This window comes from Octopus bimaculoides, chromosome 5 (genome assembly GCF_001194135.2).
Source record: "Octopus bimaculoides isolate UCB-OBI-ISO-001 chromosome 5, ASM119413v2, whole genome shotgun sequence".
NCBI lineage: Eukaryota > Metazoa > Mollusca > Cephalopoda > Octopoda > Octopodidae > Octopus > Octopus bimaculoides.
In genome coordinates, this window is record NC_068985.1 from 121,796,844 (window position 1) to 121,816,361 (window position 19,518).

Genomic DNA, 19,518 nt, shown 5'->3' on the forward strand with positions numbered 1-19,518 from the left:
TCCGATCAATGGAACAGCCTGCTTGTGAAATTAACGTGCAAGTGGCTGAGCACTCCACAGACACGTGTACCCTTAACGTAGTTCTCGGGGGTATTCAGCGTGACAGTGTGACAAGTCTGACCCTTTGAATTACAGGCACAACAGAAACAGGAAGTAAAAGTGAGAGAAAGTTGTGGTGGAAGAGTACAGCAGGGTTTGCCACCACCCCCTGCCGGAGCCTCGTCGAGCTTTAGGTGTTTTCGCTCAATAAACACTCACAACACCCGGTCTGGGAATCGAAACCGCGATCGTATGACCGAGAGTCCGCTGCCCTAACCATTGCGCCTCTGTGTGTGTATATATATGTATATATAAACACACACACAATGTATAGATTTCAGTGGTTATTTTAGATCATTTTATTTTACTTTTAAAATGGCAAAATAGTTAGGGTAATAAATAGCATGTGTGTGTAGTATTCTTTTACTCATTACCTGCCACCAAGCCTTGAATGTACATTCCTCTTGGACCTCTTATGTTAATTTTCTTTGTGTCTGCCATTTACTTTTTCTTCCACCATCCCTCCCTCTTTCTTTATAGTGTAAAGCATGACTGGAGAAATTAATCAACGAACCAAACACAGCTATTATTATATAGAGATAATTTTAGTCCCTTTGATATCAATATGCCCAAGATCATTCCTGTTTCTATGATACAAACTTTCTGCTTTAAAGTACACTAAAAATTTTCCAGCAAAATGTCTTGTTTAATAAAGACAAAATGAAACAGTCTTTTTCAGCAGAAAGAAAAATGGTAGCAAAAGGGTTAAGGAAATGCTGAAGGCAGGGATCAAATGAACAAACTAAGTTAATTAAATACACTCCAACCCATCTACTAAATTAGGAAAAAATGCGAAAAAGTGACAATCAGTGTTGAACAAAAGACGCCGATTTTAATAAATTCTATGAGCCAACTAGGTCATTCTGACATTAAAGTATCAATAGGATTAATCTTTTTTATACATCTTTAGGAAGTAGTTTAAAACAAAAGAGGAAAAGACAATCTGTTGACTTCTCTATTTCAACTTCCAAAACAATACATCTACTTTATATAGTATATGTATTACATATATGACAGTTTTAATAAACATCCAGTGTTGTAGTCCTGCAGAGTCAACAGCAGGTTAATATTTCTGCCTGAAAGAGCAACAATTTACATCCCCATAACCAGTGTTATGTTGCGTTCATATTGCATTAACTGTGTATACATGTATTTAATACAGTAAGAGCAGAGGATAAATAATAAAACTAATCTCTTAATAGAAGAGTCTTAGTTTATTTGTTATGAGGTGTGTAGAGTTTTGCCCATTTCGTCTTTCTCAAGTGAAGAATAACGCTTTCGCACCCCTCACAAATTAACATCTCCAATTGTAGGCATATTTCCAGGACAGGACAACACAATGTCCAGCCATCAGACGATGTTCCACAAGCTCAAGAGAGATGGTGGTCAGGGATAAAAAGATTTCCATTTTCTACTCATGACTACATATGCACCTAAGGCAATTAGCAAAGGTATGGTAGGTTACCAAACCTTAATCACAAGTGAGAACTTGCTGCACTATTGCCCATCCCCAAACTAAGACAGAACAGATGGTTCTTTAAAGAGAAACATTCATTACTGTGACAGACAAGCAGGTTGATCCTTCCAATACTAATAGCTAAACAGTGGAAGATGTGGAATCATTTATCCTTAGTCAGGTTGATTGAAGCAAGTAGAATAATGTAAGGTCTGAAACTTGTGACCCTTTAGTCAATAGTTCAAAATCTATAACAGTTAAACCATGTAATCGTTATTTTAAATATTTGATGTAAATTATGGTAAATTTCTCAATAAGACTTCATATGTATTTAATTGTTGCTTTTGATGCTTTATTTAGTGTTGTACTGACAACCTAGGAAGCAATCTTTTAATTGGATTTATACATGCACAATGGTAAGGAATGGAATTACTTATGATTATTAAAATAATGAAATCATCATCATCATCATCATCCTACTGCTTTCCATGTTGGCATGGATTGGATGGGCCATAAACTATCCAAGTTCTTTGTTCAAGTTACAGTTCTCTTAGAATGGTTGGTGACCACATCTAGGATAGAATGTTGCCTGCCACTGCATTTTAGTTGATGGTAAGTAGACTACCGAAGTCTAATAAAAGCTTAGTATCATGTTAAAAAAAAAAAAAATCAATTGACAAAGAATTATCATTAAGTCTTCATAAACTACATATATTGATTGGGGAGTGGCTGTGTTGAAATACAACATAGAATGGACAAGCAAGGTTTCTACTTTCCATAATACTAAATCTTTCATTTTTAGCAAGCATAAAGTAGCTTCTTAGTCATGAATGTGATGAAGATCTGGATAGTAATTGGAGACTCAATTCACATATAGTCCTTCAGAATGTTCCATGTCAAGTGTGAGTATATAATTATGAGGTTTCAAATAAAATAACTGGAGAAACCATACTGATAGAGGCTGTATTACGACCAGTCATTTAATATATACATACAACACATATTCATTCGCCTAACATTTCTAGAGGTTTTAACCCATTTGATACCAACCCACCTAAGACTGCACCAGACTATCATACAAACGTCCTATTTTAAAGAGATCTCTTTTAAAACCTTCCATCAAAATTTCATGCTAATTCATAACGACAAAAGATATTTTACTAAATTCTTCATTATTTTCATAACTGAAACAAAGAAAGTATGTGTCAGCAAAATTATGGTAATAAAAGGGTTTAATTAAACAATTTTGAATATTATCTTAGCCAAAAACAGATGCCTTCTTATGAATAAAAACTAATGGTTTCAGTCATTGGATTGCAATCATTATAGAATACCATGTTTAAAAAATTCTAATCAGTTTCTGCCTACCAAATTCCATTCTCATAGCACTGATCAATCTTCTATAGTTGACAAAAAAATTACCTGTCAAGCTATTCCTCAAAATTTTTAACAGAATTCATACAGCAATGCTATTTAGTTAGCTATGCTTCTCAGTTGGTGGCAAGAACTTATTTGCTATTTATAATCATTTACTTTTCTAGATCTACGATGCCAACATTTATATCAGAGAATGTATTTTATATATGTATATATATATATCCATTTTTCCATGCTGGCAAAGTTGTTATAGGTTGGGGACATCTTACTCAGGCATTAGCACAATTTCTACAGATGTGTGCTCCTCCTAATGTTTTATAGGTCTTTTCCATGCTATTACAAGTTTAATCATAATCTTACTAGGATACTAAAAGTAAGATTAAATGAAAAAAAGTGAAAAAACTTGAGATTCAGGTTTACAACTAAATAAATCACTAGTTGTTATATCTCACTCCTATTTATCATTTGAAGCTCATATTAAGGCCATTAGTTTCTTCCTCATCCTGCTGATATGCAGTTATAAATGCTTCTGTGAGGTTTCTTCATTCCCCAAATTTCAGACTTTCAGTAACTCCTAATACAATTTTGTTGATGCATTAGTGAAAAAGAAAATCAATAGATATCACTATGCTTCAAAAACTGGAAAAGGAAATGAAAACTATTTGCCATGGAACATCAAAATATCTAGATGGGCATGAAAGATGCTCACTTAGTGGACAGTGGTCAGTGAAGATTAAATATGTTTGCTCTACAATTCCACAATTTTGAAAACAAACAAGTGAGCGCATACTGGCCTATTACAAAACAAACTAGTGGGAGCATTACTGGCCTAAATCCCTCCTGAATCATATCTTATGTTTAAAGAAAAAAAGGATAGTTACAACCAGGATGTTTTTAAAATTCTGCTAATCCAGAACTAGTATTTTATTATATCAACTCCAGAAGAATGTAAGTTCAAGTTGATCTTAGTGAATCCCAAACTCAGTCTAGAGAGCCAAAACGAATAATGAAAGATATTTTGTACTAGACTAACAGTTCAGTTCACCTGAACTAGAAAACTTTAAAAAGCAATGAAATTATACTTAAAAAAAAAAATCAGGACTTATTAGCCTAGTAGCATAATGACAATGATTAAACCTTGATATTTCAATGTATTATTGACATAATGAATAAATAGGTATTTAACCCCTTTTGATGCCAACCAGATTAGCATCTGGTTTTGTGATAGATACAAAATGGCCTGTCATATTTAAATTAAAATATTTGAGCAGAATTTCATGAAAGAATCATTTAAATAATGAAATTATTGTGTATAGTGCTCAGGTGCACTACAGTTGAATACATTTCAAACACCTATTAAATGAAAAATCCATTGAAATTTTTGATTTTCAATATTGAAAAATACAAGAAATATGGTTGTAAGAAAGGATTTTTCGCAATGTATTACTTTGACAGTTCTAATAATTAAGGTACAAAATTACAAAAATTGATGCGATTGTCACATGGATTTAAACTCGTATTGCAAACAATGATGCAGTGCTTCCTAAGACCACATTATACTCATTTATTTTTCAATCTGTTTATTTCTTACTGTAACTGCTGTAAGAGTTGAGAATTCAAAGGTCCTGAGAAAACTCCTCAAGTACATGAATGTAAAGTCTATGCAACACTACTGACAAAGGATATACTGTTGGTTGAACAACAAATACTTCTTTACAGTTGGTTAGTAACAGAAAAGGGGAAAACAATGACAGTTTCAATAGCATCATCATTCTTTTCGTTAGCATTTTTTTTAACGTGTAGTGGAGCATTGTCAATTAAACCGAGTATAGGATCTTCAGTACATATTTTATCAGAAGGGTTATATATAGAAGAGTGTTTGTGAGCTGAACTACTGATCTAAAAGTCAAGAGTTGAATCAAACCTTGCTCACAACTACTGTATCCCTTCCAAGGTACATAACTCTGGTTGCCTCACAAAAAAGAAAAAAGGTTTTAATACGCCATCTCACTTGACTGCCAAATAGTAAAAGGCGGAAACCGACGGTAAAATGGTTCTCTAACAAAATCAAACCAGCTCTTAAGGAAAACAAGAATGAGTGACCTAAAACGTCATTTTGACCAAGGCCTGAAATCATACACTTACACAAACTAAATGCCCTATTGTAACATTACTAACGGAAACTGTTTTTTCTTGAAAAGACTGGATCGAATTTTTTTATTACACAAAAGCTTGAATTATTAAGCGATTAGAACAAGCTTGAAGTTATGTCATCCTAAATGTCAGTAACTGTTCAAAGAAAGAAAAAACTTCGAAGATATGAGAGATTTATGCAATATCATCACTTTATTTTGACAAACATACCACTCCCTCGCACTTTCCTAAAGGTATTTCGTTTACATTTCACTAGATATACAAGGCATTGTGTATCACACACACAGTTCCATTAAGTTGCACAATTCAAATTACTATGTGTGCATGAGTGTGTATATATGTAATTCCATTCAAGTTTGAATATAGAGCTCGCTCTCTGTGTATAAGCCGATGATAAAAGATATTACTAAAAAAAAAAAAACGTTCCGAAATTACATAATTTTATTTTAGGCAATCTTCCGAAGGAAGAGAAGCAATTCTGAATTAATGCCAGCCCCTTTTACCAGTCACAATTGGTTATATACAATTTTATTTATAAATACTATTTAATTTCTTGTCGACAGGCACGTTAGAAATGCATCTGGTCTAGCAAATTGCTCCGTATTCATCATGAGCCATATGTCGTGCAGTGTTCAACGACAAAACGCCCATCCTCAAGCATATTAATGTAAAAAGTATACACGGCAAGAGGAAGAATGACAGCATATACAGACAATTCACATTTCTCTCCGCACACTTCATTTATCTGTTGGAGGGTTCATAATTTTTATACTAAACCACATCATAAAAATCTTTTTAGCTCTTCCACATATTGCTACTCCGTAGCAATGTTTTATTGAATACGCTTTCATCATATTCAGTGTGGGCAATGCACGAAGGAATATGGCATTAAGCTAGATAAATTATATATATATTGTCCACAGACACGCTTGTTGAACAAAGGCCGTTTCCAAAGCCCTTAGTAACGACAGAGAAGCAGTATCAACTGCAACAATTTTTTTCTCCTTTTTGTGTGTGTGTACACACACACACAAATATATATATATATATATATATCACAGTTTTCCGTGCTTACATGGGTGGAATGGTTTAGTGGCTGGAGCCATACCCACCACCCTTCTTTTTACAACTATATCGACAAACTGAATTGTCTTGCACAGAAAATCCAGCACCATGACTAGTATAACGTGGTGTTATTTGTGAATAAACTTCATTTACACTATGTTAGTAATAGATTACTTGTTAAATGATAGTTACATCCCCCACACACACTAAAAAAACCACCCCGTTCAACAAATTTCTCATGATGACTAATTCATTTTTACATTATTTCACCAAAAGATATTGACAAGTTCCCTCCTTAAACGTCAAAGTTTTTCTAAAAAGCTGATATTTGTCGACTTACCACCACGCAAATATATATTCCTATAGTTTTGTAATTTTGGTTAATGTTAGTCGATAAACACACATTATATATATATATATATAAAATGCATGAGTGATTATAATCCATGTAGACAGTGTATGCCGATGTCAAATGAGTCATTGAATGAATTAAGTAATCGCTTAACAGGAGCCCCTAACTCGGGGCTAGCTTTTGCCTTTAGATATATGTGTACAGAAATCATTATTTAAAATAACTCCCGCATTGTACCTTACTCTAGAAAATGTCTTATAGCCAAAATTATAAGAATGGAACATGATGAATTAAAGTGACTAGAGTAGCATGTTGATACTATTCAGGAAAGAATAAGGTAGATAGTAATAAGATATGAACCCCAAAATACGCGATATCAAAGCACAAAATACAATCTCAGTCGGGTAGGAAGTGTAACCACACAAACCATACAGGGGCGCGTGTACAGTTGAGTTTTTTTTTAAATATTAAAATAACTTGTAACGAAGAATTTTTGTATTCGGAAAAAAATTATATAAACAGAAATTAAAAAAAAAAAATCTTTATATTCTACATATTCAAAATTATAATAGCTGTAAAACTAAAACCAAATCCAATCAGGGTAAAGAAAATTGAAATGAAGCTAGCAGATTTTCACAGTTTAACCATCACGTGAATAGAACTGGGTAGTTTTGGTAGTTATTTTCCCCCTGAAGAATTTAATGAACTTTCTAATGTTAGAAATGTGTATTCAATACAAAATTAATTACCAATTAAACAGAATGTTCTGTGTGTTGCATAAAAAATTAGTTTAAAAAAGAAAAACCAACACCCCCCCCTCTCAATTTAGCTGTGAATTAATAACGATTAAAACATAAAATTAACCAACAATTCTTTTGGAATTCTAAGCATAAAAATATGGCCCACAAAGAAAAAATGAAAATAGAATTGTAAAAAGTTATACACATCAAAAAGACACTTTTAATCTAGAAATTTACACCATTTTATATATATATATATATATATATAAACTGAAGAAAATTTTTAAAATCTGTAAGTGAAACTTTACTATTAAAGAGACACTGAAAATTCATTATGATTATACTTTGAATAGGTTTAAAGTGGGTAGCAATAACTTATCTAAGGCTACCAACTGTACAAATATCTCTTGACACAAAATCTATAGTATTCGTCTTATCTATATAATACTGTCACTAATTTGACCAGGCCGGCAGCAGTAAGACGATCAGAATTCAAAAGAAAAAATTTAGAAAACTGAAGATATTCTGGTTTCATTGCTGTCTAATGTTCATCAAACTCAAATGAGAAGTAGCTTTAAGCAAAGAATAAGAAAAGGAAAAATGATAAACAATACCAAGGTTTCCAGAAGCAATAAAAGATCTTTTCTTGGTAGCAAGCTATCATTGGACTTGTGGAGAAGTTTCTGTGATTTGATTTGAAACAATATAGCACAGTGGAAGAAATAACGAAGAGTGCTAGCCCGAAGTTAACAGAGCAAGTTTACTACATAGAATGAGTAATCAATATAGACTAGCGCATTAGTTTTTATAATTATATGTGCAATGAAATTGGTCGTATGCAGAGCGGAATCATTTCTCTGGAAAAGCGGTCGAGGGTCAGATAAATCACAAGTTCTGTCGGAATAAAATTTTCTAAGAAGTTTATTATTTAGAGATAATTAAAAATAAATGAAATTGAGCAAAATGGCAACCGCACTACCAAAGTTATATTGCATACGAATAATTTAAAATATATACTTTGCTTTTATTTATTTAGTAAGCACGATATTTGATTCTTCCCCTTCCAATGGACTATCGTTAAGAGTGTACTATGGAGGGCGTGGAATTAAAGATAATTAACATTGTTCCTCTGAACAATGTTTAAAATTAAAATAGCATAACATGTAAGAATTTGTGCTAATCGACGTATGATTAATTTTTATATGTTGATTCAATTGAAAGGCTATGTTTAAGAATTCTGGAGGTATAGGAACAAAAACTGAAACGACCCGGCTAAGCAAAATATGTGTATTTCTGCATATGTATGGTTGTCTGTATGTGTGTAGCCAAACCTCCGGTTGGGTTTAAATTTATAAGTAGCAAACCAACGAAAAAATATATATCCGGATCGAACAGGAACTTACTGGTGTGTCTAATTATTAGCGAATAACAAAATATTACAACTCTAATATGCACGCACATATACAGCTATACATACAAACTGAATAGTAAAGTAAATGATTCGATTTCTTTTTTCTTTTTTTTGCTGGAGAAAAAAAAAAAGTAGAGAGCTTTTAATAAAAGCAGTTTATCACAAACACTATTTCCCTTCTGTTCAAAGTAGATTTTTTTCAAGTCAGAGGAATCTAATTAAAGGCTGGGAGAAAATAAATTGGGCAAAGAGGAAACAAACCATAGAAACAATTATTGCAGAGGGCTACGAGAAAAATATGTTGATGAGCCGAGCCAGTGCGTGTAAGGGTGAGAGAGGGGTAATTATCGTTTTAGACATGACGTGCAGACTTCCCGGCCATCGTGTGTGTGTATGTATATATATATATATATATATGTTTGTGTGTGTGTGTGTGTGTGTGTGTGTATATACGAAAATATAATTTAGGGTTTGACAAATGATGTCGAAATATGCGAAAATAAAAGACAGAAATAAATAAAATATCCGTCTTTTAATGTCAAGCTTTGTTGTATTTTTAAGAAACAAAGGATTTGAAAAAGTTCCCTAAAAGAAAGAATAGTTATAGAGTTATGTAGCCACAGGCTAGTCCTGCGCAAAAAAAAACAACAAAAAAACTTATGACAAAGGTGTTCAAGCCATGACCATCCTGTCATTCTCTCGGTCATAGTATGTCTAGGACTGCATTGTCCTCCATTTTCAAAGGTGTGAAGTTCGAGGGAGATCTAGCTGCCATTCGTAGTATATTGAGACCCTGTACAGTCTCCCTTTATTTTTTTTTGATTTTATGACTAGTTTCCTCTTTGTTCAACAGTTTTTGACACTGGGCGCGCACTTAAGACACAATTTACAATCAAAAAATTAAGATCAGAAGAGAGAAAGCTGCACCCAGAAAAATATATGTAAAAGAAAAAAAAGTATTTGCACAACTTTCTAATTATAAGAAAGAAAAATAGAAATTGGAATATCAAGACTTTTTTTTTAATACTTAGAAGAAATAGGCACACACACACACAGACAAGTAGCCATGCACATATATCTGGTCGTATAGGCATAATAAGACGTTCCTGTCATGACCAACCCGCCCTTTCCCTGAGTCATAGAGAACAGCAAAAAACAGAAGGGATTAAAAATAGGATGCCGGTGTGAGTTGTCTGATATTTCGCTGTTGTTTCTAGCAGGTCTAGCAATCGATATTTACTATAAGCGCATTCACACATACACACACGTGTTGTATACTCCCCTCTTTAATTAACCAGCGCTTTTTGACAGCTAATTCAAACTTAAAACATAGACCCATAAAACAAAAAAATAATTTTGAAACTAAGATGACAGTTCTACAATAACAAAAAGGGCAAGCTTTTAAAAACGATAAATTGAAAATATATATATATTTATAAAAAGAATACATGACAGAAATTGCATTTATGCAGAACAAACCTTTTTTAACTCTCCAGCTGAGAAATTAACGCGACTGCGGAGGTCAGTGCTCTGATAACTTGACAGAGAGCAATAACTAAATTACTCACACTTCCGGCGTAGCACTCCCCGTTTTCTGCGGAGGCTGTGGATTAAAAAAAATTGTTATGTATAATAAATGAAAAGTAAAGAATATTTGAATGTAAGAAATAATATTATTGAATGAAAGCAGGTAGAGAGTGTCTTAATATGCAAAAAGAAAAATAAAGTATGAAAAAGAAAAGAGTAACGAGTTAGGAAAAAAAAATAATATTAAGTAAAATAGTGCAAGCGATATAATGATTTTTTAAGCAATTAAATTCAACATTTAGTTGTACTATTGTACTCAAGGACTGGGTGTATATATTTCTTAATCAGCTAAAAAGTTATAGAATGCATTTATTGTAATTTTAGTTTCGAATTAAATTTCCCAGTAACTAAGTTTTAAAAGAGACATAAGTTGTGAAGGTTCTTGTTTTATGGGTGATGAGGTCAAATCCTTTCTACATCCGGTTTCTAAAGCAAGGTTTTGTGTTGCGACACCAGACAGCGGAACTGCTCTACTGCTTAAGCGAGGTGAGGTTTCTTTACAAGTAAATTGAAATGAAAATTGAAAGAAAAAAAAAATACCGCTGATGATTAATTGCATTCGATACGCACGTGCGTTTCACATACTTGTCTGCATTGTGTTATAAACGATTATTTCTGTTTTTATAATGTTTTGATTTTGCTTCATCTCCTGATCGATGTCGAAAAATAAATCGTTGATACCTTTTGGTTGCACATGAGGCCGCTTATTTGTCTTATTGTAGAGAAAGCTGTAGAATCGTTTCAACCAATTACTGTATATTACAGATATTAGTTTTATCGACCTTGCAAAAATGAAAAGCGAAGTCGGACCTGGTGGTTTTCGAAGTCATAGTGATCTACCAAGATAAATACAGTGAAGCTACCCACTGTCTAGATCACCTTCTCCACCACCAATTAAACAATGTTATTAATTAATAATTGTCTATTAGTTTCGCCAGAAGGAAGCTGTTGTACTCATAGCGTTTGCTGGACCTCCAAGATAAGTGAGATCCGTACTTTTAATAGACCGTATAAAATGTTACAAACCGACAATAGTAGGAAAGGCATTCAGTGAAAGAATCTACGAGTTCCGGGCAAAAGGGCCTGGTGCAGGGCCTGGAGGAGTTGGATGCAATATATGTAATGAGAAGAGAGACAAATGAGTTGCGAGTACCTGAATGGAAGTTGCACAAAACCTGTTAGTAGTAAGGAACAGAGGCTATTGTAGTAGTGGTATAAAAGGCACGGAACGATTGCAATACGCCTGTAGGCCAGAAGTTATAGTACGTTTGTGAGTATATGCCTGACTAGTTACAGATGTAGGAACAATATTCTTTTATGGGTTTCACCAAATTCATTGCTTTTGTCCTACCTATGATACAAACAACTTTATTTTTCTATTATTACTGAGGAAGCAGATATAAAAGAAATGTGTTACAAAAATTATCAAAATGCTAAGAGAACAGTTGTAATTAAGTATATAGGGTCAATGTTATTAAATATCACAAGATAACTTATGATTTAATTTGATAATTTATTTAACAATCAACTCATTGGAGAGTAAAATTTAAAAAAAAAACTTTTGAAGGGTGCAAAAATTGATTATGATGCAATTTGTAGTTACTTGTAATTCTTTACCTCATTAATCATACACAAAGTCACCATTCTTTGGTATATGCTGAACTCTGAACCAGCAAAAGGCTCTGCATGGTTGCTCAACCTGATTAACAGTAAAACGTGATTTGAGAGCAGTCTTACTGCCTTAAAGAAAAAAGACACATTGGATAATATATTGCTATATACAATAACTCATTCATTAGTGAGTATGACTCAGTAGCATGTATCCTGTTTCTGCTAATTGGATGTAAACATAGATACTTTTTCAGTTCTTTCATCCTTGACATTGAAGAACATTGAATATGTGAAAGCTTGAGAAAGAGGACTGCACTAGTTCTAGTTTGGTATCAGAGCAATGTGAAATATAGTGCTTTGACAACAATCTGCCTGATCCAGCAATGAGATCCATAACCTTATTGTCGTAAGTCCAACACTAATCACTTGGCTACACACCTTCAACAATACTATGCACACCACGAATAAAAGATACAGTGGTCACAGCTATAACACTTTTGATCATAGGCTTTCTCGATCAAGGCTGATCTAAACAATAACAGCATGCTGAACTATAATACTTTTTTTGTTATTCCTTCTCTGTCTTTAATTTTAATTCATTCATGACATTAGACTACAAGGATTAGAATGCAGTGTCTCTTAACCTTGTAACTAAAGTAATGTCGAATTTATTGTGTTTAATATATCAAGAGAAATACTTCAGTGAAACTGTACTGTATTTAGCTCTTTGTTTTGAACACTATATTCAATAGGTTATTGGTAATCGTGCATAAATTCCAAATTTAATTTTAAAAAAACGAAGGTATACTTCTTATTTTCTTAATGTATAAAAGTGAATGTGTCTGTTACAAGTTGTACGACACAGTTTTGCATGTAGGTATCCAAAATTTTGAATGGTGATACATCTTTTCAAGGAGAATGTTATGGGCTATATAACTTTTTCTGTGATACTTTATATAAACTCAGGTTAGGGTTTCTAAAAAGCATAGTGCTGCATACTAGTTCAGATACTTCTGTTTATGTTATGATGTAACAGAAATGAAAGCTGACAGCCAAGCTCATGCAGAATGGGTTTCAGGTGGGCTAGTTGGTGTGGGTCTGATTTTGAGTGAACAATTTCTCACCAGTTAGAAGCAAAACGAGGACACTTTATTTTATGTCTTTCTAGTTATTTTAGTCTGTTCTGTTACATGTAAGTATGACTTGTACACTTCATGTGTATGTATGCGTGCACATATACACACACACAACCTATAAATATGTTTAGCATAGGTTGATAAAATATTTGATGATCAGTTTGAAATGGGACCTACATTTCACATCTAGCTTGGGCATATCGCTAGCTATGCACTGGCATGCCTTCTGCCAGTATCGTGTTGGTGATGATGAAAATGATTTCATTCATTAGTATGAAGCCACAATATTCCAGAGTAGGGATATTTTATTAACACTAGAGGGAAGAAATGCCGAGTTGAGTCTGTAGAAATATAAATTTCTTGCATCAACACAATGCTTCAAATAGTAGAGATGGATATAGTTGATTATTTTATGCTAAATTTTTCATTATTTTCGAAATTAATTGAGATAAGCAAGTGTATATCAGCTGAGATATGGTAACAAAAATGTTAAAAATATTTTAAGCAATTTGTTTCATCAGATTGAAGAAAAATACATATATTTTGAGTCAATGACTGCTGCTCTAACATGTAATGATTACACTCTGTTTATCAGAAAAGGATGTAATTGTTATAGTCATCAGAATTTCTTCTAAGCCAAAGAAATTCTTATTTTGGGAATGTCAATCATATGACTTAACCCAAATTTTGAGGAAATACCTCTATTTTTATCTTCTTTTAGTTTCAAAATAAAACAAAAAGAAAATGTCAAAAATATTATTCAAGGAGTCAAACTTGTTTAGCAACAAGTTGATATAGTTTGGAAACAGATGTATACAACTTCTGATAACAGTAATGACACTGTTTGCAAGTGCTTAACCTATTAGAAATGGCAGCCAAACCTTCAAATCACACCTTACTACATTGAGTTACTATAATTTCTTAGGTTCAGAACAGGGCAACCTTCAAATTCTAGATATCATAGGTATAGGTACTTGGATAGTGAACTTTCATGACCTAATTTTCCTTATGTGCAATGCACATCCTTTTGTGTCCGAAAGATTCTAAACTTCAAACAGGGAATTAGGTCGTATTTAGGTACTTATCCATTATTTATAAGAAATAAAGCAGGAAAATAACAAACCTTTATTAATTATAAAACATATTCTGAATCCTGGAATAAGTTACTTTTAATCCCAGAATCGAAGGATCAGTAAAGAAATTTTTTTTTAATTAAAGTGCCTACTTTGTTGTGACTTCAGAGTATGCAGTGGGTGCACACCATACACCTAGACCTCTAGTAAAGACTGAGGTATCACATGAGTTTGTAGCTAATTGTGCATGGAACCTTGGCCAATTTCAGAATTTAAGTCTTTGATCAATAACCAGGATGTTCTGAGATATTTCACTATGTCAAATGGCACGAATTTGCTAACCCGACAAGGCATGGAGACAAACACTTCAAACCACAATGTTCCATAAATCTACAACAATATAGCTTTATACATGGTGACAAACGCTTCAAACCACAATGTGCAGTAAGTCTACTACAATATAGCTTTATACACAATGGTAACATACTTTTTAAAAATGAAATTTTTTTGTGATGCATTAAATTTTGTTAGTAGTAAAATATATCTCACCAACTGTATATAGGAGATTAAATCAGATTAATTCAACCTAGAGTTTTGCTCTAATATAGTTAAAAGTTTCCTGATGCTAATTAAAAATCATTCCCAAGAATCCTTAGATATTATAATCTTTTTAATCCTCATAATATCAAGCTCACAACCTACTCATGTTTAGATGATATCACTTCAGACATCACATCCTGTGATGGGAGGATCCTGCCTCTCAAAGGCCATAGTCCATAGAGCCACTCTCATACCATTTAATGACATCACAAAGGACTATATGGGCATGATGACTAATGACTTTAAGAGAAGATATACAAGGCGTGTATTCTTCCATATGTAGGGATAGGAAAAATGCCATCATTTAGTCTTGCTTTATCTGGAGGCTCCTGGGCCATGGAAATGACTTCCCTCACATCAAATGAAGTATTCTCCTTATCTGGTGAGCTGAGAAACTAGACGTACTTCACCAACTTGCAGTATCCATCAATAGGAAGAATAAACTATTTTATTGTTGCCACCAGAGCTCTACTCTGTTAATGAATTTCAAAACTCTGGCTTCTGAAAACCCAGATATACAACCCTAAGCCAAACTGAACCATATATGAGGGGAAGGGTATATGAACCCTCCTGCATATTTAAACTACAACCTATTCATGTTGGTCACATAACTTTACTTGTAACCTAATGCCTTCAAAACTATTACCATCGCATAATGAATGCTGTTGCTAATGTATTCAAGCTCCACAGAATGATGACTGATCAACTGACTGGTGCCAACATCTTGCCTTCCCCATTAAATGCAGTATAAGGAACTAGTATCGTTGAACATACAAACTGCAGACCGCCATCAAAGTGGCACCAACATCCTGCCCCAAAACAAGAACCTAATAATGACTGATGTCACTTTGGTATCGTCACAACCACAGAAGCTGAGCTGACACCTAGACGTCATTTTGAATTTCTTTTAAACTCTGTAGTCTGTCTTTGAATATCTGACAAGGTGGATGTGTTCTACACCCACAAAACTTCTAATGTGGAGTTGAGAGAAAATGTTGAATATATATATATATATATATATATATATATATGTGTGTGTGTGTGTATACATGCTTATGTATATGTATTCGTTTTGCAACATTCTTGATGTGAACGTGTGTGTTGAAACAGATATTGATGTATTTGAGGATGGTCACGTTGCCAATTTAGCAATAGAAACACATGCACTATTCATTCGGTGTTTGCTTGCTTCAGCTTTATTTCATATTGATAATATTTCGGCCAGAGTTCTTTCGTTACACTTCTGTGACCTCATCAGTGGTCCTTTGCTTTCCTTTTTTTTTTTTTTTGTGTCGCTCCTTCCTAGCGATCTGTAATTATTCGTATCTTATGCATCATTTTTACCTGTGTAGCAGTTGACTATGGTGCTGCTATACCAGTCATTGGGTATGACTCCACGAATCACCTGATTGACTATACATGTGACTAGACTATAGCCGACTCCACTAGACATTTTAAGCATCTCTGCAGTGATTTCTGATGGGCCGGGGGCTTTCCCTGTCTTCATACCTTTAATTGTTTTATCTATCAAGGTACTGTCAATTTGGATATCTGGTCCCTCTGTTGGGTCGAAATTCGGCAGACTCTCTTTCTCCCATTAATTCTCTTCATTTAGCAACCTTTCATAGTGGCCTCTCCAATCTCTCTTTCTGCAGCCTCATTAAATGCAAGTGAGCCATCATCCATGCAGACACATTTCTCTCCTATGATACCATGATTCTCTCTCACACACTGTCTTGCAACACAAAACACTTCAAGTTTTTGGTCCTCACAACGCAGAACATTGGCAAAGTTTTTCTCATCTGCTTCCCCTCTGGCTAAGTAAACCTGTCTCCTAGCTTCCCTTCTAGCAATCTGATACAATTCTCTGCTACCACCATTCTTCCAGTCCTTCCATGCCTGTTTCTTTTCCCTAATGATCCTGTCAACTGCACTGTTCCACCACCTTGAGTCGAGAAAGGACTTTGCACCATCCACAGATCCGGTCAGTAGCTCTCAACAGGTTGTCCTGTAGGAACTTCCAGTTGTCTTCTACATCATGTGTTGCTATATCCCCCTCTATTTCATCAAAATCTTTGAGTAATACATCTCTAAATCTTTGTCCATTTGCAGGATGCTTAAGCTCCATGCCAGTCGTCTTCTGGGCATCCATTTAGCCCTGATCCTGAAGTCGCTAACTACTAACCTATGTTGCAGGGTGCATTCTTCACCCGGGAAGGTTTTGGCATTTATAAGTAGCCATTTTTCCTGGTCTTGGCGAGGATGTAATCAATTTGACTAGTGTGTTTACCAGATCGGTAGTTGAGTAGGTAACTGGCAGGTTTCCTGATATACTTATATGTATGTATGTATGTATGTATGTACGTACGTATGTATGTACATACGTACGTATGTATGTATGTGAGGGGAAATCAAAAAAATTTTGCCATACCATATCTTTATTATTGTCACACAGCCTTCTGCACATACAAGCTTATAGTTGGTACTATTGTGGTCATGTGGTCAAAGTTTGAGCCTGATTGTGCCAGTTTTCTTTCTGGCTTTACAGTGTAAGCATGACCACTCCACTAGCAATGTGCACCAGAGAAGAACAAAGAGCAGTGATCCAATTTTTCTGGTTGGAAGGTGTGTCAGGTGCTGAAATTCATCAGAGGCTTTTAGCACAATACAAGGACAGTGCACTACTGCGTAGAAGTGCATAAAAGTGGCCAGACAAGTGTGATGCATGACAAATGAGCAGGATGCTTGTCAACTGCCACCGCTGGCAACAAGATTCAGCAAGCTTGAGAGACGGTAATGGTGGACCGGTGGATTATCGATGAGGCAGCTTGTTCTCTGCAGATTAGTCCTGGTTCTGTTGATCAAATCATTGATGAGCTCGACTTCCATAAAGTCTGTGCAAGATGGATGCCAAGAGAGCTTATTGCAGAGCACAAGCGCAAACATCTTGAGGTCTGCCAGCATTTACTCAATCACTACAACAATGAGGGCAAGGAATTTTTGAGCAGAATAGTCACAGAAGATGAAATGTGGGTCCGTCATTATGAGGCAGAATCCAAAAGACAGAGTATGGAGTGGAAACATCCTAGCTTGCTGGCAACAAAGAAATTCAAGACTCAGTGTTCCATGAGAAAGGTGATGCTAACCCTCTTTAGGGACTCAAAAGGACCTATACTGGAAGACTACCTGGAAAGGTAGTGTACGATCAACAGTGCAAGATTCAGTGCTTTGCTGGCCAACAAACTGAAGCCAGCAATTCACTAAAAGCCTCCAGTAAGTTTCAGCATTCAACACATCTTCCAACCAGAGAAATCTGATGCCTGCTCTTTGTTCTTCTCTGGTGCACATTGCTAGTAGAGCAGCCATGCTTACACTGTAAAGCCAGAAAGAAAACTGGCACAATTAGGCTCAAACTTCGATCATGTGACCACAATATTACCAACTATAAACATGCATCTACAGAAGGCAGTATGACAATAATGAAGATATGTTATGGCAAAAGTGCAGATAATTTTTGACTTCCCCTCATATGTGTGTGTGTGTGTATATATTTTATATACATATATACACATACATTCTTATGTATGGTGTTATGAGGTGAGATAGTGGATGAGTCTGGGAATAGAAGTAACATCGTCAATGTAATAAGGCCATTTAGTGGTGTGAGAGATGTGGTTGTATTGATGAAGGTGGCTAGGTTGACTATTAAACTGCAAGGAATTAGCATTTTGGCAAGTTTCAAGCTGCTATATTTAAGAGGGACCAAATTTGTCTCTAGAAATTAACAAAGATACCCAGTTAGATGTAGAGGGAAAATAGAAGCCAGGTTAAAAGAAGACTTTATAAAAGGAGCATTTGTGGTATATGCTTGGCTAGGAAGTGCAAGATAGATTGGGGAACAGGTGGACATGTTCACCAATGAGATCAGAAGGTTGATAGGTCTGACTGGATATACTGGAGAGGACAGTCAAGCTGAATTTTGTAATTTTTTTTCTCTGATCACATTTTGATAGAGCTACTGCAGTTGCCAGATATCATGACCATGACTTTGGGGATTTTATGACCAAAACCAGACTCCTAACAACAAACGGCATAAAGCTTTGCAGTAATAGCTACAGTGGAGTAGGAGGCAGTGTGGCTGTGAACTGAGAGCCTTGTCAGCTATGGAAGCCACATCTGTCATTCCCCACCTGATAAAAATGAAAATACAAAACATTTGCTGATGTGTGTAAAGCTTGATCATGCTAGAATTAAATAAATAATGTCATATGAAGCAGTGTTGAATAAAATATATTTAAGTATGGTCATATTTAACATGCTTGAGTGTTTTCAGGTGTGAGAAAACCTTCTGCAGAAATGTATGCATCCTACAATCCAATGACATCCTTCACAGCCCAAGATGTGTTTTCACACATGTCTAAGTGGAGAATTTTCTCCTGGAACTAGTTCTGAAATGGAATATCTTCTCATGTCTGAATACACTAAAATGTATTAAATCTGATTTCATGCAAGAGAGGTTTGGAGACACCACTATGAAAGGTTGCTTAATAAAGAGAATGAATGGGAGGAAGAGAGTCTGCCACATGTCGACCCAACAGAGGGACCAGCTATCCTAATTGACAGTACCTTGGTAGATAAAGCGATCAAGAGTATGAAGACAGGGAAAGCCCCCGGCCCATCAGGGATGCTCAAAATATCTGGCAGTGTTGGCTATAGCCTAGTCACCCGTATAGTTAACCAGGTGATACATGAAGGAGTCATACTCAATGACTGGTGTAGCAGCACCATAGTCAACTACTACAAAGGTAAAGGAGACACTTTAGACACAAACAATTACAGAGGTATCAAGTTGTTGGA

At 34.8% G+C, this 19,518-nt stretch overlaps 2 protein-coding genes across 4 annotated transcripts in view; one reads left to right on the forward strand and one right to left on the reverse strand.

Annotated features, from left to right (window-relative positions):
* The window catches only part of LOC106882546 (rho GDP-dissociation inhibitor 1), a 35,149-nt gene extending 24,876 nt beyond the window's left edge, over positions 1–10,273 (reverse strand). Inside the window, exon 1 of one of the 2 annotated variants that reach the window (XM_014933263.2) lies at positions 10,134–10,273. Coding sequence is in view for 1 of the 2 variants with exons in the window: in XM_014933262.2 (XP_014788748.1) it covers positions 7,858–7,907 (50 nt within the window). In the remaining variant the exon portion in view is untranslated. Of the gene's footprint in view, positions 1–7,857; positions 8,006–10,133 lie in introns of those variants that run through there. The other variant, XM_014933262.2, reaches the window with a different exon arrangement.
* LOC106882139 (NADPH:adrenodoxin oxidoreductase, mitochondrial) overlaps positions 4,913–19,518 on the forward strand; it is a 150,501-nt gene continuing 135,895 nt past the window's right edge. The window contains exon 1 of one of the 2 annotated variants that reach the window (XM_052967978.1): positions 4,913–5,319. The gene's annotated coding sequence lies outside the window, so the exon portion shown is untranslated. Of the gene's footprint in view, positions 5,320–10,554; positions 10,728–19,518 lie in introns of those variants that run through there. The other variant, XM_052967977.1, reaches the window with a different exon arrangement.